The sequence below is a fragment of the Aedes aegypti genome, chromosome 2 (genome assembly GCF_002204515.2).
Source record: "Aedes aegypti strain LVP_AGWG chromosome 2, AaegL5.0 Primary Assembly, whole genome shotgun sequence".
Lineage (NCBI taxonomy): Eukaryota > Metazoa > Arthropoda > Insecta > Diptera > Culicidae > Aedes > Aedes aegypti.
In genome coordinates, this window is record NC_035108.1 from 132,792,642 (window position 1) to 132,817,496 (window position 24,855).

Here is a 24,855-nt window from a genome sequence, read left to right on the forward strand (position 1 = left end):
AGTTTTTGTTTAATTAAATTTGTAGTAAACACAGTCTAAGAACAACTAAATTGGCTTCAAAAAATAACGTTAGAAGATCTGGAATCGGATGAGTATTTACGAAGTTATGGCCAAACAAAAACGTTTTTGTAGTAAAATGAGGAAAAATATATGGAAGACTACTCTTAACTAAGTCAAGTTTTGATTTTGGACAAGCTTGATGTTCTACAAACTTTTCATAAATTGAATTTTAAAGAGAATGATGCTGAGAGCTTCAAAATTGGTTGGAAAATAACGAAGTTATGATGACTTCACTGACTTGAAAATTCATCTTCAAGTCGCTTGCGCCTTTTTTATGTGATTTGAATTCAGAAAAGCACACGAATTTTTGGTTTTTAGAACTTTTAAAAAATAGGTTGCTATATAATGTATATTCTACAAACACATGATGAATTTTCATATAGAAATTATTATTTTTTTCAATAGTAGTTCAATTTATAAAGCTGTATGTAGCAACAACAGCAAATCATTTTTATCAACAACGCTGTCATTTTTCAACAGATTTAACCCGTATAGGCCTGAGTGAAGACAAAAATACTAAAACCCTCACCGCTCAGCGAATTCTTAGCGGATTCAAATGATATTTTGCCTGTTTACTGGCCCACATATCTAGTTTCTAGAAGTGGCCAGAGGAGGGACCTTCCTTAGCCGAGTGGTTAGAGTCCGCGGCTACAAAGCAAAGCCATGCTGAAGGTGTCTGGGTTCGATTCCCGGTCGGTCCAGGATCTTTTCGTAATGGAAATTTCCTTGACTTCCCTGGGCATAGAGTATCTTCGTACTTGCTACACGATATACGAATGCGAAAATGGCAACTTTGGCAAAGAAAGCTCTCAGTTAATAACTGTGGAAGTGCTCATAAGAACACTAAGCTGAGATGCCGGCTCTGTCCCAGTGGGGACGTTAATGCCAAGAAGAAGAAGAAGAAGTGGCCAGAGGAACTCGGAAATATTCCTGTGGCCGGAGTTATTCCGGTGGGTCACTGGGTCAGTTCGGGTAAAAAAGGGCTATTTTTTGGGAATTGTCAAGTTACGTTTATTTGTTTGCAATGACAATCATTTTAATTTGCATAAATAATTAAGATATGATATTCAACATTATAAATGAAAAGTTTTGCACCGTTTAAAATATACCAGATGTGGCCATTCGGACGTAATGCCCGGAAGAACCGGCTATAGATTTGTTGAATGCTAAACCGTTTCAGTTCACGAAAAGTAGAATTCAAACATAATTGTGCACTAAAACGCTTTCTCATAAGCTTGGCACAGATGTTCAGGTACAAATTGGCCACTTTATCGTAAGTTTGAGGCGTCCCGGGACCCGAAAATGGTCATATGTAGTATCAATCAAATGCAAAACTCATAGTTATCCAATTCAATCGTTTCTCAAAAGGTTTACACTGATGCAATTTTCTCAAAATTCCGTCATATAGTGGCCACATTACAGCCGATTCCAAAAATTATCTGTGACTTGAAATTTATCTACCTTCAGGGGCACAAATACACAGTACCCTTCTCACCCGACCTGACCCAGTGACTCACCGGAATAACTCTGGCCACAGGAATATTTCCGCGTTCCTCTGTATTCTTATAGAAACTAGATATATGTGCCAGTATACTAACAAAAAATCATTTGAATCCATTAAGAATTCGCTGAGCGGTGAGGGTTTTAGAATTTTTGCTTTCACTCAGGCCTATATGGGTTAAACAAAAATATATCAATATTGGGGCGTATATAATTGTGTTCATAGGATTTTCATTTTTAAGTAAGTTCTTGTGTGCAGGCCCTCAAAAAATGCATTTCAATTAGCTCTAAAGGTGATGGAAAGACAATTTTGCGGAAAAACTTGAATCAAAAAAAAAATAAAACACAAAACCTATTTTCGATGGACCATGTTACAAAAATGCTCTAAAATTGTCAATTTAAGGTGATTATAGAACGAAGCACACCTCAAATTTTCAAGAGCACAAGATTTGAGAACCAAACAGCACTCCGCGTTCAAAATCTATCCCATTGGTCACCACCAGCGAGCAAGCAATTTGATTGGTTTTCAACGTGAACTGTTGTCAGATTCTCTCGTCTTGTGCACTTGAAAATTCAAAGTTTGGCTTCGTTCTATAATCACCTTAACAGCTAGAAAAAAACTTGTTTCGTCAAATCAGCCTAATTTTCTGATCTTCAACTTTGTAGATCAAACTTTACCAATATTCCTTCAAATAAAAAAGTTGAAATAATTATCTCTTTTACAAAGGTCCCCCCTAATTTCCGTTCCAACCATTGTTTTTTTTGAAATTGGTTAATTTACGTATTCCCGGCAGTCTAAGCCAATGACGCGCTTCTATTGAAGTTATCGCTGACATACGAAGACAAATTGCTTGTTTACTTACGTAAGTTAGCTTATCCTTTGTCGATTCATATCGATAGAATTGTAGAAAATTGTTATGAAAAGTTTTTGCAATGATTGTGACTTTTATAGGCAGCTTCATTTTATTCGGCAACCCTTACCATAAGAGCTACGGGTGGCGTTTTTAGGCTTACCATGTTGAAAATAGGTAAATTTAATGCGTTGTAGTTATTATGGTGGTGAAAAATTATATAGAACAACCGTTCGATTTTGGCAATTTGAATTTTTTTGGCATGTTGCCAAAATTAAACGGGCACAGTATTTTGTACACTATTTTCCGTCAAAGTCTGAGGTACTGGGTACTGTGTATGTTGAGGTACTGAGTATTATGTTGAGGTACTGGGTATTGTGTATGTTTATGGCAAACCCACACTAATGTATATCATAAACTTGTTTCTTGCTCTAATCCACTTTAATGGTTCTTTTTTGGTCCCATATATACCGTGCAAAATTTCAACCCATATTAAACCATAGTTAGCGCCAGCCCTTCAAAGCTTATAAGGGATTTGTTATGGGAAACCTAACTTCTCCAAACAAAAATCGCTATAGGTCACCCATTGACCCCTATAAAAATTTAATCACAGAGCTTTATAGGTGATTTGACGATGAAGAACATTGCAAAAATCGCTAAGAAATATGATACTTTTGGAAAAATAGCGTAGTCGCAGGTCACTGTTCCATAATGTACATTCTTTGCAGTCTGAGTCATATGATGGTAGAAATTGTTTCATGAAACATCTTCGATCATGTACTACTGACAACAAAGACTACAAAGATACAAAAAAAACTCATAAGTCACCAGATGGGCTGCTTCTATTCCCCATAGATTGCATAACCGATTCGGTCACAAACCTACATCTCAGTGCTCGATGCATAAAACGTAATAATGTTGACTACTTAATAAAAGTGAAAACTTCCGACATCATCCTTTAAGCGTCGTCGGATTTTACTTTTGTCTCTCGGCGAGCATAACAGGTATCGCTATCAGATCTTTCACATCGCGTCATCACATCTGTGAGTCTCATTGCACTGCGCTGGCAGTGAACCTCCAACCATTCGCGGCACATTACTACCCCATTGACCCAATGCTATGTTTCGGAGAAATCGCATTGCGCTCTTTTAGGCGCTGCCCTCGCTTCGTCGTGTTTCCCGCAATCGCTACCTACATATATCCAGATACCTGTACAGCTAATAGTTTGCAATGCAACGCTGAGAGAATCGCATTGTCATGGATGCAAAATGCTTACTCTGCTTAACACATCGTCGCTGTCGCCGCTGCACTATGGGGTAGAAACCTACTTTGGTTGGTCAAAATCTCTAGCGCTCTGGGAATGGTTCCTAGAGGTTTAATGTCTTTGGCAAATAATCTTGGGTAAATTAAGGCTTTTTTGGAGGGTTTTGAATTTGATCTTGATGACTTACAACTTTTTCAGATCGGTCTTTTATTTTGATAAAAGCGCCCTTATAAAAAATAACCTTTTTCCGCAAAGTTATTCATTGAAAATGTCCCGAAGACACCTTAAATGCTCTAAACTCTTTATGAACAACATTGCAGAGAAATGGACGCTTCTATCGAGCTCTAATTCACCCAGCATAATTTGCCGAAGACATCCTCTGAGTGATGAAGGTTTTTGCCAACCAAAGTAAGTTTCTGCCCCATGGTGCGTTCCGACTCGTGCACATAAGTCTTAGGGTCTGTACGACCGTTGACACTGGGCCCGGTCCAGTATAGCGTTGGGCTCGATCAATCGGCTTGCTATCGAAAAAGTCCAGTTGCGTTCAGGTTTTATGAGAGATCGCGTCGTGGATCGGTGTGAGGGCAAGGATTCGTTACGTTAGGTTATGTAATATCGCGCGAAACGGGTTCGAATTTCGGTTCCCGTAGTTTAGGGGTTTGTTTCGTTTTCGGTAATATGAAGAAGCTACGAGTGATTCGCATAGTGATTCAGCGGGTGTTGATTACTGGGGCAGTGTTCTGGGCGGCGATAATGGTGATCCAATTTACGGCTATTACTCCAAGTGAGTTGATTAACAAATTGTTGTGCGCTGCAAAATGGTTATTTTGTTTTGAATTTGCTTTTGTAGCACAAACGACTTGTCAGCTGTTGCAGTAGTAGCAATAAATCGAAGTTATTTGTAGGCATGAGCTACAGTTATAAAAGTAGATATTTACAAAATATTTAAATAGAACTTTACATCCTAAAAAATTAACAAAATTTTTGTTTTAGAATATATAAATCTATCAAACATTTTTTTAGCCAAGGAAAAATTCAACTGAACTCTGCAGGAGGCTTTACTATCATGCTAATCCCTGGCTCGTGGTACATTGTAGAATAGTTCCTAGGCACCTACAGTCTACTTCATAACATAATTCCAATGATGTCTCAGAAGGTTTCTTCTGACTAAACATCAAGACCCGTTTCTGAGACCAGAATATGAACAAATCCACTCCCAAGGCCCTTTGAAACGTTCAGGGTGCTTTAAAGACTTTTGTCATCAGATATTTTTAAGGATTTAAGGAAAATACGAGCCTTGAGGGAAACTTAGATTCTCAAACGAAGTTCAGAAATCAGATCTAACCATCGCTAAGGATTGTTCATTTTGTAAAGTGGACACCTTGTTTATGCTATATCTTTTTTATTTATTGATAAAATCGTAATCGGTTTTCTGTGCATCGTTCAACTATTATTCTACCATGCTATGAAAGTATAAAATCTTACAAAATGCCTTTGATTGAAGAACTAAAAAGTTTTTCCAAAACCTCCTATGAAAAACTGTTCATCAAAGTTAAGCATTATTTTCAGCATAACTAAAATCCTTATTTTTATGAACAAATTGTGTGTTGGTATTCTTAACTATTCTAATATAGGTAGAGTTTTTAAAAATTTAATAATATTCCACCATTCTCTGACACTAGATCGCTCTAGGGATTAATCCTTTATGGCAAAATTTACTGATATACCATCCTTTTACTCTCAGAAAAAAGTAAAGTAGAATGCGTGTTAAAAATTGGCTTAGATTACTAAAAAAACTATTTTTGTACAAATGAGAGCTAAATCGTGAGTTTTAACCGCATTTATGAGTTTAAATTTTACTCTTTATGGTCGTTTTATTAAAAAATCTCATACTTTTAAAATCATTTTCGCATATATACCGATCTACAGCAAATTTTAGGCGTTTTTCTCCAAATATTTTGGTCGGAATTTTCAGAATAACATATTATGAAAATAATACGTGGAAATCAAATTCGATTGCATTACAGCAGTGTTGCCCATTTTGATTATTGTCATTGTGCTTTGAGAGGTTTTCTGAAGATAAAACATTTGTTCTTGTATTATACTTTAATTGAGAGGTGAGAAATAAATAAACAACTCAATGATGACATAGGTTATTTTCCATAATAACACTATATTTGAACTTTCGTCAGGACGTACTTTGAACCTTAAAATTACACTCATATCAGTTACCTTTCAATATAAAATATTTTCTTCAAAAAAATCGGTGAAATAATGATTTTATGATATCTGGTGAATTGATGCTCCAAAAATAACTTGATATTTTGCAACAGGCTGTTGATTGATAATGCTTTTACCATCCACAGCTGTTCATTTCTTCCAAATAGTGCAGGCAAAATAAACTTTTGCATCGTTTTTTGCTAGCGATAAAAACATGTAAGTCTGAATTCAGTCGCTGTTTTAGATAACATTCCTAGTTTTGATGTTTTGCGATGGAAATGTGCAAATTCCTCGCCTTTCTATCAGAAACAAGATGATATCCTTAAGGTGCTAATTTTACCACCCCTTCCCCTACATATTCTCATAAGAATGTATGGATGATGTTAGTGTTAAGTACATAGGGTAACGGTCGTATTTTGGACCCTCTAAGGAAGTGATTTTGGGTTTTCGTACCGTAAAATGGGGAGAAGTTGATCGCTTTTGAGCTTTTCTGTGCAATAAGATCTGTTGGGATGCGTGTACTATTATCCAAATATGTTTTAAACCAGTAGGGTATCCGTCATATTATGGAGGACGTAAGCACGGTATTGAAATTTAATTCGTATTTAGTGTCCAAAACATAAATATTACAGTATTTTGCAATGTGATGTGTTAAAACTATCCTTTATCTGGAGTATGGTGAAGTAAAAAAGTAAATTTTGGAATCAAACACACATTTTTTAACATAAATCTGAAGCTCTTCCTCTGTCTTATTTTTACGGTATTTCGTCCTATTACTGCGGTATACCAAAAATCATAGACTTGATTACCGTGCACCCCCGCTTATTTGAACGATACCTCATGCAAACCATCGGGGTTCATTTTTAATTTGAATATCTAGTCACCCTAGAAACGTGTTTCTGGTAACCTCTTTCACTGTTTTGTTTTGATTCTACGTTCCGTTCCACAGCGTTCCATTTCACTTTTCTCCATTCCATGAGCTAAATGACTTTTGAACCATTTTTAATCTGAACGATGTGCAAATTAGCGAGGTAAAGATTAAGGCAAAGTAGCCCGTCATTCGTTTTGGCAGAAATGATGAATTTGCAGCGTGCAATTTCAAAGTGTTAAAACTCATTCTTAATAGTTTATATTGACTTGAAAACGTATCACTGTACGCGCCAACATGCATAAAGTGTGCTGATACTTTTTCAGCTGTGTCAGTGCAAAACCAACCGATTTTCTTTGATTGGGAATCGTGAGATAAAGTAGCAACAATCATCAATGACGCGTACAAATTTCAATGACGGCCTACTTCGCCTTAAAAAGTGTTCAGATTAAATGTGGTCAAACCAACGGGGGTACCCGGTACATTTAGTATACATTCAATGCCATACAATGTTCTAGCATTGAAATTATACTCCCTCTATGCTAATGACACTGCACGGTACTGTCAGTTTGTGTGATTTTGGACTTATCTATAAAGAAAACTAATTCATTACTTTATGTCAACAAATCAACAGAATCGAATGATTATCTGCCGGTTTCGTCTTCTCTTCTGTCATAGCTGGACAATGTTAATGTAAATAGACAAGGTCCTTCCATCTGAGACCACTAGTCGCTATATAAGAAATGAATTTTTTGACTTAAGTATAACCACAATTTTGGTGCTTTTAAAGTGGTAGATAGAAGCAAGTGAAAGATACAACTACAAAGTACGAGGAAAGGGATGGTAAGATCGACTCTTTCATTTGGGGTAAAATCGACACCTTTCTTTGCTTTATAATCTAACTTCAGGGAATCTTTCTTGTTGGAAGACTTTCTCTGTAGTATAGGTGAGTCTTTATTTTAAAATTCCAGTGAAGTTCACGGCGAACTTGTTAACATGTTAAATATGACACTTTTTGACTTGTCACAAGCTATCATTAAGTATTAAAAATATATTTCTATGTTATCACGTTTAAACTTATCTGATAAAGCTTGAAGAAATTTGTCTCATTTAAATTGAAGAATTAATAGAATTTGAAATGTTTTCACATAAATGAATCTTATTGTTTATTTACAAACCATGAGGTTCGACAGTTTTCAGTAAGGTAGAGTGGGGAAAGTGTATCAGTGGGGTAAGTGGATCATTCGTCAATATTAAGCATAAATACTTGAATATGTTGAATGTTTTCGCACCATTGCTTCGTTTTAGGTTATATTCCTACGTACACACTGATACTATTGCAAAACTGGTACTACACGTACACTTATACAAGCAAACCTGTTAGCTGCAAAAAATAATTAATTTCATAATTGTTTTCCATCAATCAAAAATCCATTGTATCTCTGTCTAAAATCGAATACTATTAGTTTTTTCGACACACGGAGAGCATTTCAGTTCTAATTGAATGAATCACAATGAAACATATGTGATTTTTATAAATAAATATAGATATACTAGTGGGCCCGGCAAACTTCGTCTTGCCATCAAGTAGGCAGTTGAAAAACGCTATGGATCGTCCCATACAAAATGACAGTTCTGTTCACGCTCGTTTTTCTAACTTTCCCGGTGAATATTCTGGGATTTTTATACACACAAACAGGTCGGAACACTTGACGAACAAAACGGAAAAATAATCATTCAAATTGGTTGACCCGTTCGGAAGCCATTTCGTGACATACAAACACCACTCCATTTTCATTTATATAGATTGTACATGGTACACTTACCCCTACTTTTTAATGGGGTGGGGTAAATGGATCAAATATTATTATCATTTATTGGCGATTGCTTACGAGAATTTAAAAAAGTTTTAATATCCGCAAATGTTGTTTTCCCTTAACTTTTTTTATTACCAGCCTAAATTTGTCAAATTGACCATAGATAATTTGAATTAATCCACCTTAAAGTTTTTTTTTAACCTTTCTGGTATAAAATAATATATAAACAAAATAATTTCGAAACTCACACGAAATTTTTCGTGGTTTATCTAAGCTGAGTTGCAAAAGAGCAAAATATACTAATTCTCCGATTGAAAGCATATTATCAGATGATACAAACATATTCATAAATAGAATAAAATTATTTCAATTTATTATTCAAAAATCAATGCAATTAATATTTTCAACTTAAGAGTGTTTTTTGACAACATCGTTAGGAATAATCCTACAATACTTCTGTATAATTTATGTGTATAAATAGATGAATTTTCTCCAAATTATTCTAGTTACAATGTTTTTTTGTTGTGTGAATTAGTGTAAACTAATGTAAGCCTATTTTCAAATATATTTTGATTAAAAAAAGATATTTTTAATTTAAAAGTACTAAAATGTACCATTACTAGCACTAATAACAAGAACGAGAGTAATATCATTCTTACTATACATAATTACATCACATTTGTTTTGAGAACAGATTTTTTCTATTGGCGCAAATTTTTAAGTCCCTCATACTCAATACATAACGATCAGAAAAATCGATGATTGGAAGTATATTAGTTCTCATTTGCTATCCACAGAAAAAAGTTTGAATTACATTATTCACGTTAGCTGTACATAACAATGAAGTTGACTAATGATTTTTCTGTATCCACTTACCCCACGGTACCTTATCTAAAAATTATTACACTCTTCTGTTTTGTAAACATAAAACAGTATTTTTTTTTCACAACCAATCATTTGCCACAACTTCATCTTCGTAAGTATGCCATGAAAACAAATTTATCATATCCATGTGTATTCACCCCAACTTTATAGTCTTAGGTCAAATGCTTTCAAATTTTCGCATATAGTTAGTGGATTTTTGGCCTCTCCTCAATAGTTTACGTAATATGTGTATAATCCTTTAGAGGAAGGGGTCATAAAAGTCGAAAGTCATATTTAAAGCATTATTTTTAATGTGACATGTGAAATGGTGGTGTTCACAACGTGTAAATTCTACTCAAAGTGCATGTGTCGGTTTCACCCCAACAGGGTGTGGATCTTACTCGCACTCTCAATTATCTCACCTAAAAATTATGAAATATCAATTTGATTTAAATCACTATATAACCTAAATACATATATCATCCAACGTTCACAAGGATTGATATATTTATAACCAATATGTGATTCTGCAACAATTTTAGTACACAAATTTTATCAATAAGCTTAGGGTGTCGGTTTTACTCCGAATTGCCCTACATTACTCTATGTTTTGAATTAGCCCATACATTATGAGTTTGAGTACGAAGTGGTAAACATATGACTATTGCACGTTAACCTAAAAGGCATATAGATAGAATATCAATTACACTTGCTGCAAACGTTGGATTCAAACGATTGGCCATTCATAGAAATGGATTAATTCATACAAGTATAACACCAATTTACTTATTGCAAACATTCCGCTCTATACAATATACCTATTTAGATTTGTTACTATGCTGTGTTACAAATCTAAATAGGTAGGTAGTTTTGTTTAAAATCCTACACATAAAAGTGTAAGACAATGAAAAAGCTGGCATTCTTGTACGCACATTTTGATTATGTAAGTAATTCACGCCTTGAAAATGTGTAACTACCAGCATTCCCTTTTAAAATATCTACTGTAGCAACTTAATAAAGGATGACGTGTAATGGAGCCATGAACAAACCCCAAACCCCTTTAGCATTTCGAAAATTCGTCATCACTTGCCCTTTCTAATCTCACTCGCTACAATCTATAAAAATTCCTACCACCGGTGCGGAACCATCATTCACCGGCTAATTTATGCTGGCATAGATCTCACTCTAAGCTTCCCTAATTAGCAACCATCGTCGTCGCAATCCCAGCAAAGCACGTCACAATCGACTATGTGCGTATAAACAAACGGGAAGCGTATCAACCAAATCATCAGAACATCATATCACGTATTAGTTGTACCAAAATCGAATCATGTTTGAACCAACTGCTTATAATTAGTGTGACAACAGAATTTTCGTTTCTTCCCGCGTCCCACGATCCTTAGACGTGTTCACGAATAAACTACATAATTCTGCGATTTTCCTTAATCAATCTTAAGCGAGACTCATTCGTCACCTCTTCTGTTTCACATATTTGTTCTGGTGGTATTTTTTGTGTGTCTGTTCATATCACCTTGAACGGAAAGAATCGGTCATTCTGGTGGAAAATGAAAGTTATACAAAACGATTGGGTTTCACGAAAAGGAAACGCTCTGTAGCCTGGGAAAACGTTCGCTGGTTTGGCTGATGTTTGATTTTTATGGTTTTGCGAGGTTTTAAGTGACTATTCGGCTGCCTTTGAGCAATCATCCGATGTTTGTCATATTGGAATGTTATGCTAAGCCAATTAAATGCTTAAGTAAGACTAGTAATATTCTTACAGATGAGACTAATTTTATTTTCTAATAGAACGCAGCATGGTTTTTAGACGGGTTCAGAACGTCCTCATTTGAGCTCTAGTTATGTCCTAAAAGCCCCCAAAGGATTAAATATGAAGTTCAACAACATTTCCACTACACTTTTTAAAATTTATGGGAGGGATTATTAGAGTCTGTTTAATAAAAAAAAACTACTAAGTAATCGTTCTCATGATGCTATTCAAATTTCATCTTCGTGTTTGTTCAATTTTGAAGTCGTTTTTCATAAATAAAAAATAAATTTAAAAATAAAGAATAATAACACTTTTTTTCTTCCTCCTATGCAATTACGTAATTTGAGGTTGATCTTTTTTGATAAAAATCATTTGTTTGAATGTTTTAGTGCTACTCTCTAGGAGAATGTATGAAACGTGTACGAAAAGTTTTGATTCTGGTTTTTGTTTTGATAGGTCCCACTTACCCCAGGTACAAATATATTCTGGGGTAAGATAGACCATCGAAAATTTCATATTAAATGAAAACAAAATACTGGTTTATCGTTAGCAGCTTGTAATAATACTCAAAATTATAGCATACTGATGGAAATTTGATTTAAAACACATTTATTTTTTGCGAGTCAATGCAAGACGTGGAACGTGTCACAATTTGTCATGCAAGTTGAAAATGGCGCTGAACTGACAACTGTTACATGAACCACATGGTAATAAAAATAACAATATGTTTAGTACTAAATACATTCCTTGTCATTGTATCTTAAACTTTCTAGAAGAATACCCCCATGAAAAACTTTTCATAGTTGAGCTATGACGAAACGCCCCACTTACCCCGTATTCTCACTTGCCCCGCGGTACCTTAATTGAACTTGAACACTTCACTTCAGTTATACAAAAGAAAAAATAAAATACTAAAAATCACTTATATGTTGCTTATTTTGACAGATAAGCTTATTTCGTTTGTGACTTTCAGACTTCTTAAGTGTGGAACACTCGGAGATAATAACATATTAGAGGTATTTGCTCGACTTACTAGTGATTTTTAGTATTTTATTGTTTCTTTAGCAAAAGTGAAATAATGTGTTAAATTACATTTCCACACCGTTTCGCTTATTTTAATTTCTTTTATTTGTATCATTTAAAACATAACATTTAATTTTCTAGATATGAAAAAATAATGTAATGTACCAAATATTATGTGTTTAGCAACACTATTATCTTAACTTGGTTAAACTAAATCAGGCTACAAACAACTCTCCCTTACTCAATATTCCATATCTCGATATCGAGTTAGAGAACCAAGTAAAAGTTGGTTTTCATGGCTACTGCGATGGTCTTTTGGATCGCATTTACACTGGTATTGTAACTCCACGGTGCCCCGACAGACCGTTATTATGTAAAAAAATTGTCCATCAAATCTGAGTACAGGGCTCGATTCCTAAGGTCATTCTGCACCTCTGGGCCAATTTTTAAAAAAATCCCTAGGCGGAATCTCGAGAAATCCTGATTTGAAGTTTTTGACTTAAAATTTCAATATAATTTATATACAAATTACAATTAACGCCGGGAAAACCTAAAAAAATTGTCCAAAAAGACGTTTGGTCGTCTTAACTAGTAAATAATTGTTATGGATGTTATATTTATAAATATTTTTAACTAACTTAACTAACCAGCGTGGTTTGAGTATGTTTTTATATTGCTTAAACCAGTAAGCTTAGTTCAATGGAATGAAATCAAAAAACTAAATTTCAATTTACTAGTGATGCTGCGTTCGAAAAAAGTAAAGCTTTCAATGGTTGATATTATTTATTTACATCTTGTTTTTAGACTTTCACACTAAGTGACCAGCCCACTGAAGTCTGCCGTATTAATTTTCTTAATATTATTTGCTTCTTTGTACGTCTTGTACTACTCTTGATGTATACGTCAAGCTTTCCACCGAGTAGTGTTCTTGAACTTTACGTTAAAATTAACGTATTCTGTTTCCTCATCCACAATATGATTTTGACTACTCGGGGAACATCATTGTCACATGTCGGAAGTATTCTAAGATGTGCAAAGTCTTCAACAATTTCAATGCCTAGTTCTATCCGAATTTCAACATCACTTGGACTCTCACTCTCTTGCCCTGCTATCATGTATTTTTTATTATTATTATTGAAGACTATTTTTTTTCGAAACTCTTTTTAGTTCACTTTCTACGATAAAGCATCGCGATATCGTAAGATAGAAACATTGCAGTGGTGTTTATTATTGCGAAATTATTTACGAAAGAGAGAATGGATGAAGTTAGATAAGCTTTTATTAGGCAACAGTGTAGAAATGTAATTTGCAATTGCAAGTAACGGGTTCTCAAGCTAATTACATAATCCATAAAAGTTGATAATCGTAGCTAGAATAAGTGTTTTTAATGCACGGGAGACATAATTGTCACACGTCCAAGGTTCTTCGACAATTTCTAATACATCCCCTTCAAGCACTGCCTCAGCCATAACACAACTGAACCTGCTTCTTTCTATCCATGCAACCATGTACATTTGGGTAGGTTAAATGGCATCACAAGCTTATCTTAGTTGTGTGTCTTTAAGATAGTGAAAGCCCGCTCAACTGCGCTGCGATCGATTCCAATAAAGTCATCGCATACAAAGCCTGCAAAAGTGTATACATCAGAATGTAATGGTGACTAGTAAATTTCGAAATGCATTTTTTATAATTCATGTAATACCACAAACGAAGTTAACACCTCGTATGCAGTCTATACACTTGATTGTATATATCAGCTTAATCAGCTTTCCCAGCTAATGTTAAAGTATTTCCTGCCACAGATAGATTTGCGTCACTGAGTCGAACGCGACCTTGAAATCAATAAACAGATGACAATGAATTGCATAAAAACAAATTACATGGTAACAAGCTAAGTAACACAAGAACTAGGACTCCCAGTGATGTTGAAACTTTAGTAGTACTTATTGGGTTTTTTTTATGAAGTTGTTGAAAACTATGTTAATCTTGGAACACTTTTGACATGTGGAAATGATGCTCTACGTGTAGTCAAAACCCTGTTGTGGCTAAGTATACAGAATACGTTAATTGTAACGTAAAGTACTGAGAACAATAGTTGGTGGAAAACTAGACGTATACATCAAGAGTAGTACAATATGTATGAAGAAGCTAATATTTTCAAAAAAAAAAAACGGCAGACTTCAGTGGGCTGGTCACTTAGTGTGAAAGTCGAAAAATGGGCTGTGCATAAATAATATTAACCATTAAAAGTTTTAGTTTTATCGAACATAACAACAACATTATATTGAAATTCAGTTTTTTAGATTTCATTCAATTGAACTAAACTTACTGGTTTAAGCCATATAAAAATATACTCAAACCACTCTGGTTAGTTAAGTTAGTTAAACATATTTATGAATATAACCACTATAACAATTATTTACTAGTTGAGAACAGTTTGGCCGTCGTTTTGAGCGATATTTTTTAGGTTTTCCGGGCGCTATTGTGTAATTTGTATATAAATTATATTGAAATTTTAAGTCAAAAACTTCAAATCAGGATTTCTCGAGATTCCGCCTAGGGATTTTTTTAAAATTTGGTCCAGTCGGGGCACCGTGTAACTCGATACTTCTATAGGTATATATTCTTCTACTTATTCATGCGAATATTTGTTTGGAAATATCTTCAGCCTTGTTTCGAAGAAAATTTTATATCTTTTTTGTTGTACTGCATCATAAATCTCTGCAAAAACCAATTTATTTTCCTTCAATAATATTGCAAGAGAATGAGGATTCGAGCGCGATTCAAGTTTCAAAGAATCGTAAGTTACGATTCGTAACTATTATTGAACCAAGTACATTGTACCGTCCTAGCGCACCATTGAAGCGAATATTCCCACCGTCGTCCATTGGGCGGCATTCATGGCGCGTACTTTAAATCAGTTTGGGAGAATAAATTTTCCTGACACTTATTACCATTTCACCACCGCCGACAGAAATGATTAAAAATAGATGTCCTCCTGGGTGGACCTGATGGCTGCGGATTAACTGACAGAACGCCTGAACTGGTTAACGGTGCGAGGAGTAACTAACCAGCGGGGGAAGGCGAGGGCAAGCACGTCTTAGAGATCCATCTGAGAGGCCTCACTCCGTGCGGATGGTCAAGAATCGAAAACGAGTTGTTGTCCGTTTTTATGTATTGTTGAGATTGTTTGAACCAATGGCAGTCGCATTCCGTCGTTTGACTTTATTCTTCCGTCTATATTTAATGGTGTTTTAAGCTAGCAAATGAACAAAACTCACGTTTTTAGTAACGGCGAAGTTGTTTGATCATCAACCAGCCGAAGGATTCTTTTTTAAGGTGCGGAATTAGAAAATACATTTAAGTGGAAGATAAATCATCGAGTAAAATAGAACAGATATATTATTACTTGGTGCCAATACAATTCAAAATATACAGAGGTGAATTTTATGTAGCTAACGGTTTGGTGGAATCAGTTTTGTTCACATTTAATTGCATGACACAGACATAACAATCTGTTGGGATAAACAAGCCATATTTATTAAAGTCAACTGATGTTGCACGTAGGTCGCAGCATCTTATTAAACGTAATAAAATGTGTATTCGACAACAAAATGGGTCGGAAACATACTATTCAGTATGAATGAGCATATATGGTCATAAAATTCCATACTTTGTTGGTTTAGGAAAATATTTCATAATCCCACCGATATAGCAAAATATCGATTACAAATATTGTATCAAAGTATCGACACCAATGATATTTTTAATAAAATTAGGTGAATTTCGTCTCAATGAATGAAAAATATCCTGAATTATTACAGACCTAATTCCATTTGCAAATCGCTAAGTTGGTTCCTCAAAATTGAACAAATTTTCAGCCGTAAACCCACGAATACAGCCTATAACTATCTTAGTTATAGGCTCATTATACCTGAACGCGGTCCTGTGAAATACTGGCTGCAGCAAGGACATGCTCCGGAGGGATCGGTTCGGTACTCGAAAGTTTATCAGCGACAACAGTTCTGGGCTATCAATTTCACCGGTTAACACTTTTTCCACAAGCAGCGGTTGCTGAATTTTCCGTCGATGTTCCAGGGTATCAAGTCCAAGCAGCATACACTTATCAGGATGTGGCGGTAAGTTGACAGGATATCTCCACGACAGGTTCCTCAAGGCAGAGTGAACGAATCGTTTCTGAATTCTTTCAATCCTTAGACTCCACTTTACTTGATACGAATTTCATACAACGGACACTTTTTCAAGTATTGCACGAACAAGAGCACAGTATACCCAAGTAGCAAAGTTAAATTTATGCTATTCTTGAAGTATTCTCTTACACCAATTCTGTAAAACTAGAAATAAAACCAGTAATTCTATAAACCTACGCTAATTCAATGATAAACCTCTCATAAGACTAAAGTGGCCCACACTAGAGACGGTGTTGGAGAGCAACTGCCAAGTATCTCTTAAAACTTGTAATCATCACTTATGACAATCCACAGTGGTCCAGGAATCAGTTTTACGCGGAAAGATGCATTTTGAGCTTTAGAATGAAACATTAGACAAAAACGGTCTTCTACAAAGTTGTTTGTATTAGTTAAGCCCTTTGTTTGGTTTTATTGAAAATTAGGGTGGACCACATTTTCATAGAAATTGTGTAACTAACTTTCTTATTTGTAGAAATTATATTATACATGCTTCAGCAAAGTTATAGACCCTTCAATTTCAAGCAACTTTGCCAAAAAAAGTTTTTTTGTATCTCTTAAATTGACCGATTTAGAGCTTTTTTCCAACGGTGACATAGGGTGGTCCGAACAAAACTGGTTTTCTGGCTCTAGAGTTTTCAATTCAAATTTCTCATCAAAGTAGTCTATGAAACACTTTTAGAGCTTTGAAAAATGCGTAATTTGGTGAGTGAAGAAACTCGCTATCTCCTTCCGTTTAGGAGTTATTGTTGTTTTTCTCTCAAAAACATGCCTACTTTGATTGTGAATATCTCTGATTGGGGCAAACATAAAAAATATCTTTTGACGGCATTCAAAAGACAATATAAAATTGTATATTATGTCAAAAAATTACAGATGTGTTATTTTTGTAACTCTAATAAAATGCCTTGAAAAACAAAGGATTTTAAGCAGAAAAACTTTAATAACTTTTGAACTAAAATAGATATCAACAATCTTTTTGCATGAAAATTTGCGTTTTGTTAAGCTCTAAAAGTCGCTCATAGACCGCTTTGACGAGAAATCTGAAATAAGAAAGATAGGGCTCTAAAACTGTTTTGAAGATTTTCATAGTATGTATTTCTTTATTATTTTGCATTTTGAGCATGAAAATGAAATTTTAGACAAAAATGATCTTCTACAAAATTGTTACTCAAAATGTAAGCTTTCATACTGTGTCAATTGAAACTAGGGTGGTCCACAATATCACACATATCATATAATCAACTTTTTTATTTGCAAAAATACTGGTATATGCTCTTTGGCAAAGCGGTAGAACTTGAAATTTTGATCAACTTTGCCAAAAAAAGTTTTTATGTAGCTCAAAATTTGACCAATCTAGAGCATTTTTTCCTAATCATCGCAGGGTTGTCCAACAAAAATAAGTTTTTCAACTCTAGTTTTTTAAATATTATTTTCTCGTCAATGTCGTCTATGAACGACTTTTAGAACTTGACAAAACGCAAATTTTCATGCAAAAAGATTGTTGATATCTATTTTAGTTCAAAAGTTATTGAAGTTTTTGTGATAAAAAATATTTGACTTTCAAGACGTTTTATTAGAGTTACAAAAATAACACATCTGTAATTTTTTGATATAATGTACAATTATGTTTTGTCTTTTGAACGCCGTCAAAAGATATTTTTTATATTTGCCCCAATCAGAGATATTCACAATCAAAGTAGGCATGTTTTTGAGAGAAAAACAACAATAACTCCTGAACGGAACGAGATAGCGAGTTTCTTCACTCACCAAACTACGCATTTTTCAAAGCTCTAAAAGTGTTTCATAGACTACTTTGATGAGAAATTTGAATTGAAAACTCTAGAGCCAGAAAACCAGTTTTGTTCGGACCACCCTATGTCACCGTACGAAAAAAGCTCTAAATCAGTCAATTTAAGAGATACAAAAAAACTTTTTTTGGCAAAGTTGCTTGAAATTGAATGGTCTACATTTTTGCTGAAGCATGTATAATATAATTTTTACAAATAAGAAAGTTAGTTACGCAATTTCAATGAAAATGTGGTCCACCCTAATTTTCAATAAAACCAAACAAAGGGCTTAACTAATACAAACAACTTTGTAGAAGACCGTTTTTGTCTAATGTTTCATTCTAAAGCTCAAAATGCATCTTTCCGCGTAAAACTGATTCCTGGACCATAGTGCAATCCTCAACACATCAATAAACCTTCCACAAGTAGTTCTCAAGACAAGTTAAAATCACAATATTTTTATCATGTTGATGTGGCTAACGAATTTATAAATACTTCTTAATAAAATTATCAACTAATAATAAAACACCATCCGAATTAAAACATCTGTGATGATAACTTTCCGCTTTTTTTCGATATCTACCTGTGTTTCGTTTGTCACGCTTATTACATCGTGAATATCATGCATGAAACACCCGAAACGCACAATGCGCCTCGACAATATCGCAGTTTCAGAAAAACAAATTCATCAATTTGTTGCCCGAAAATGTTGAACAATCCAGCATACATGGATTCTCCCATCATGGCTCCCTTGCTAAAGCATCGATAATTACAATCATGGCGGTAGTTTTACTCAACACCATCATAGAACCGTGATAAATTTTGCTGAACTCGGGCAGGCATAACAAATATCACTTGAGAGTTCTTATGCTTAAGGCGATCTTGATGAAGTCAAACTAATCTTCTTGAAGAACGTGATAAGATTCGTTCGTTTTATTCGAGAGGAGCACATTTGGACGTTTGTTTATTTACACTTTTAGTTTTTGGAGAAAAAAGGTTCATGCTAGATTTTGTTACGGCATGAAATTTAAAGCTAGAAAACGACTGAAGGTAAGTATTACCAGCTGTGGATAACTTCTTAATAAGGCCCAGATGTTGAGCAGGGAAAGCAATCGGACATTTAACCACATCCAGAAGTCCACCTTGCAAGGAGGTGTCCAGTGGTCCAGTTCCGCTTCTATATCATGGCCAAGGGGAGGAAGACCACTGGAACTGGTTGTTTGCGTTATTAGTAAGTTGTGCGCCGTGAGTTCCACAACGACTTCCGTGAAGAACAGATCGAAAATCCACGCAAGGATTCATAATACTACAATCATTAATGTACATACTAGTGCGTGGATTGATGGGGGAGAAATTTATGATGTTATCGGCCAAGAGTTCTTACTCTCGCTCGAGTGCGTTCTTACAGATAAGTACAAGAGTTTCATAAAACTGTTGCCAAGGTCACTTGTTCTTATTGAAAATGAAGTTTTATGTGATGCATCCAAAGTGTTCTTGAAGAAGTATTTAAAACCAAAAACGGTTCAAGATCATTTCTACTGGGTGAAAATCACTATAAAACCTAGAGGAATATGCAAATCTACGATAAAACTATCATAAAAATAAATAAAGCCAAATAGAATCTAAATTGTTACTTGGGTAGCGATTTCCAGCAGTGAGTGCTAGGTACTGGACAATGGGAGTTGAGAACCGTCGCATTGAAAATGGGAACAGCTATGACATCATCCTGTGTTGTTTTGCTTTCCAGTGCGGCAGTTTCCACTGGCGTGTACGGGAGCTAAAACATCGGAAAAGTTGATAGGGGAACTGGGGGTAAAATGAACACCCTAAGCCATTTTCATGATTTCTTGCTTATGAAGCTGTCAGATTCTTTCTCAATTGCTTAGAATCGAAGAAGGATGTTTATGCAATGTAACAAGTTGAAAACTTGTGATGGAATTAGAATTTTATCAACATTATTATAATTTTGAAAATTTCTTTCCACAGAGTCAATGTTCCAAACATGTGGGTAAAATGAACATGTAACGGGGGTAATATGAACATATACTTGGGGGTAAAATGAACATACAATGGGGGTAATATGAACATATACTGGGGGTAAAATTAACACCTTTGAAATTGAACGGGTTGCGGCATGATGTTCGGCATCTGGTGCATGTTCAATCCATATCTCACGGACAATCCGGAATCGATGGAACGTTTAGCCGCAACCATTTGGATGGCTGTCCATGTATGTCTTTGTACTCTCGCCATCTGAAATAAAATCCAGTAGTATTCACCCTGCAATGGTGTTCATATTACCCCCATCTTGAGTAGTTCATTTTACCCCCAGAGAATCAACATCTTCAAATCATTTGTTCTACGAAATTAGAACACAATAATACTTTCAATTTCCATCTACTTATCATAAATACTTTAAAGATATGATGTGCTACGCAGTCAAATAGATTTTTGATGGTTTTAGTCATAAAACCTTAAATTCCAGGAGTGAAAATTTACATCACATGAGAAAACGGAGAGGCGTACTTTGTTTTTGTTTACTTTTCCAGCTTGTGACAGTTCTAGATCGCGCTAGAGTTGTCGAAATAGTTCCTTAGTCTGAGGATTCAGGATGGTGCAATGTTTTGCATAGATATATAGCATAATTACCGTAAAACACAGACCTGTTCATTTTAACCCCCCCCCCCCTGTTCATTTTACCCACAGTTCCCCTAACCGTTGAAACCTCACAGTTCGAACGAAACGTGTAAATTTCTGAGACATATAATGCACATAATTGGAGCGTGGAATATCATTGATATTTACATGATATGTCATGTAAACTTCAATTATATGTCATGTAATCTAGCAGGATTCTGTGTGGTTACATGACATATAACATATTTTTACATGATTTCAGACTTAAATTTACATGAAGTCATGTTTACATCGCATGAATGAGGTTTACATGACGTGTAATCTTCATTATTTTTAACTGTGCTTGCAACAGCGCAGCAGAAGTTGTCTCTGGAGTACGAAGTGAGAGCTGGGGATGACGCTTGCGAAAGCCATAGGGGAAAAGCACTAATTTTCGACCTACAAGAATTCTGTGCCAATTTTCGAATTTTCATACAATGTAGGCCAAAATCGTATGAATGGGTCGAAAATTGGTGTTTTTCCCCTAGAGTCAATCCCAACCAGCTAGCTGCGTTTTGAATTAGAAATTATGAGCTTTTCCGTTGCGTTCCGCTAATTGGTCTGCAAGGCTCCGGATCTCACATGTAGTGATACCGTAGCATCGAACTTCGAAGTTCAAGATATGGGTCATCATTTCAGATTCTTCCGCGTTTGAAAACACTATTTCGTGCGAGCCGATTTGTTTCACATCATATTTCAGCACTACTCTTGCATCGCGGTTGGTACGTGTTGGTCTTGGTATTCCTTGGTTTCTGGTGGCTCGACTGTTGGATGTTCCAGTGGACATCATTATGGCCGCTTCAAAGACCATTTTCTACCACTTCTACCGTTCCGACAATCTTTTGCTAGTCCACACCATAACTTTCAATAAAAACACTGTACGCGTGATAAACAAAGTGAATAAAGAAAATAATTGAGGTTATATAATGCATATGGTGTTCATATCCCCCCACTGATGGTTGAACACCATTTGCTCCCAACCAATCGAAATAATAAAAACGCAGTTAGTTATGACATAATTGCGCTCAACTAATATTTTAGTTTGTGTCATAATTGAAAGTATGAATGACAAAGAATTCGCGTAGTTTATATTCTTGATAAACGACATAAAACGTCCATAAAACCTTATTTTCCGTTGGGTCAAAATTAGAATAATTGTATCTTACACATACTTTAATTTTCATCATTTTTCGTTTATTTCCTAATTATAATAATTGTAGCATGAAAAAATGGATACAAGAGCAGTTTCTTAACATTTATGCATATTTTATTTTACTTGAAATTGAATGGTTTGTGTTAAAATATGGGTGTCCATTTCGCCCCGTATGTTTATTATGCCCCCAATCTCCCTAGATGTTTAATTTAACTGACACGATACATTTTCCCCGAACATCCAGTAGTGTCTACCAGGTTTGGATTTTTTAGAAGTGTTTTAACATGCACTGCTATCTTCTCGATCAAATCAGCACTGCAGCAGTATACGATAAACAGTCTCTGCAAATCATGATTGTTACAGAGGACGATTGTGAGATACTCTCAATTTTCTCAGTTTTCAATCGTTGGTGATATTCTCAGAACGAAAAACACAATCTTAGGTTCCAGATAGTGAATCAATTAACCAACACGCAGCAGTAAACGAAAAATCCTCTCTTATTCTTGTTGCAACAACTCTGTCCCGTTGATCACCACTTGAACGGAGAATGACAATGATTGCTCACCGCGTGCCCAGCGATTTTCTAGGCTTTGCATTGCAATTTTCGAGAACTTTTCCCGTGTTGGTAAACATTGCCTCATTAACAAACAGCATCTTTAATCCTTTCGATTTTGTGTTCAAACTTGCTGATTAATCACGAGTTGGAATGCGCGTCCTAGAGCCCAAGCAAGCGAGTTTGTTTTAGGCGTCACCCGAATGTTTGTTTTTTTTTTTTAATTTTTCATTAGCATTATTCCAAATATTACATTCATTTCTTATATCTCGGTGTTCTGTATTAGACAACACTATCATCCTTATTTGGTATAACAAAATTAAGTTTTTATTAATATTTTGTTAACAACATAATTTCATTTGGCGTAGCAGTTACGAATTTTTACAGGTGACTTGATTTCACCTGCCTATAAGAGGAAAAAAAAACGCTTTGTTTTTTTTTTTGTTTTTGCTGGGCAGTGCGCGTCCTAAAGCCCAATTTTCAATTGAGATCCATTATGATGATTTCATACTGCTGTAGACACTTGTATCGACGATTATTCCTTCTTTTATACATCGGCTGTTCTTCATAGATGTCACATTTACATCTTACCTGTTATTATTTTTGTTTTCAATTGAAATGTTGCCTTCTTATAAATATCGGCTGTTCTTCATGCTTCAGGGTGTTTATGGGCATTTTTAACAACGGATTTTCCTTCTATGGAAGTTTTGCTGTTTTAGGGCTATGCATTAGAGTGATCACTTCCCAATTGCGATGTCCATACCTGGGTGGTCAAAACAGCAAACAACGCGACGAAAATGGCTGTACGATCGAGCTGATTGGGAGCTATACGAACGGATTACAGCAGAAACTATCCGCCTAGAGACCGAGTGGGATGTAGGTAGCTTCACCCAAAAAATAATTGCAGCAGCGACTAAGTCTATCCCGCGGACTAGTGGCCGAATCGGACCAAAAGCGGTACCGTGGTGGTGCCCCGAGGCAAAGGCGGCAATTCGTCGACGACGAAAGTGTCTTCGGTCGCTCCGACGTTTACAGCAGGTCAACCCAGATCAACCCGAAGCGTTGGCGGAATTCCAAGCAGCGAAAGCGGAGGCGCGAAAGGCGATCAAAGAAGCGAAGGAGAAATCGTGGGAAAGCTTCGTAGGGAAGATCTCCCCGCACAGTACAACGACCGAGCTGTGGTGCACGGTTAACACCTTGCGTGGAAATCGGCAGAAACGCTCAGTTATCCTCAAACGGCCTAACGGTTTCACGGACAACCCCGAAGAAGTAGCAGAAGAACTAGCGACGTACTACGGCGAAAGATCGGCGACGTCCAGCTACCCTCCATCGTTTCAGATGGCGAAAATGGCAGCTGATAGAGAGTCCATAGATGTTTCGTCTAATACCGGTGACGCGTACAACGTTGACATCACCCTAGCCGAACTTCTGTGGGCTCTCGACAAAGGGCGAGGTGCCTCGACAGGTACCGATGGGATAGGGTACCCGCTGCTTCAACGTCTTCCCGTATCCGTAAAATTTGTACTGCTGGAGCTGCTGAACAAGATCTGGCGCAACGGTGAGTTTCCTGCCAGCTGGCGAAACGCTCTCGTTGTCCCGATTCCAAAATCGAACTGCCAAGATTCCGGTCCTGCTGCCTTCCGACCTATTTCGCTGACCAGCTGCATGGCGAAGACACTCGAGCGAATCATCAACCGTCGTCTTATCACGGAGCTAGAGTCGAATGGACGACTTGACAAGCGTCAGCACGCTTTTCGTGTGGGACGCGGTACCGACACGTACTTCGCCGAGCTGGAGAGATCGATACCGAACGCCTACGAACACTCTTTGATAGCGTCTCTGGATCTGTCGAAGGCATACGACACCACCTGGCGACACGGTATTCTTCGCTCCCTGAAATCATGGCGGATACGTGGTCGGATGATGAACCTTCTGCAAAGCTTCCTCTCGGAGCGAACGTTTCAGGTGTCGTTGGGTGGTTACACGTCCAGTGAACACAAGCTGGAAAATGGTGTGCCGCAGGGATCAGTGTTATCCGTAACGCTGTTCCTGGTGGCGATGCAGCCCATCTTCCGGGTACTGCCGGATGGAGTCGACATACTCCTGTACGCCGACGACATTCTCCTCGTCGTTAAAGGGGCAAAGAGCGAAGGGCTACACACGAAGTTGCAGGCCGCCGTCAAGGCTGTATGTAAATGGGCGAAAGATGTCGGCTTCTCACTGTCTACTGCCAAGTCGCA

The 24,855-nt window shown here is 36.2% G+C and overlaps 1 protein-coding gene across 1 annotated transcript in view; it reads left to right on the top strand.

Moving 5' to 3' along the window:
- The first annotated feature begins 4,193 nt into the window (after positions 1–4,193).
- The window catches only part of LOC5568140 (L-ascorbate oxidase), a 43,629-nt gene continuing 22,967 nt past the window's right edge, over positions 4,194–24,855 (top strand). The window contains exon 1 of the mRNA XM_021842430.1: positions 4,194–4,459. Within this exon, the coding sequence (XP_021698122.1) occupies positions 4,354–4,459 (106 nt within the window). The 5' untranslated portion in view covers positions 4,194–4,353. The remainder of the gene's footprint in view (positions 4,460–24,855) is intronic.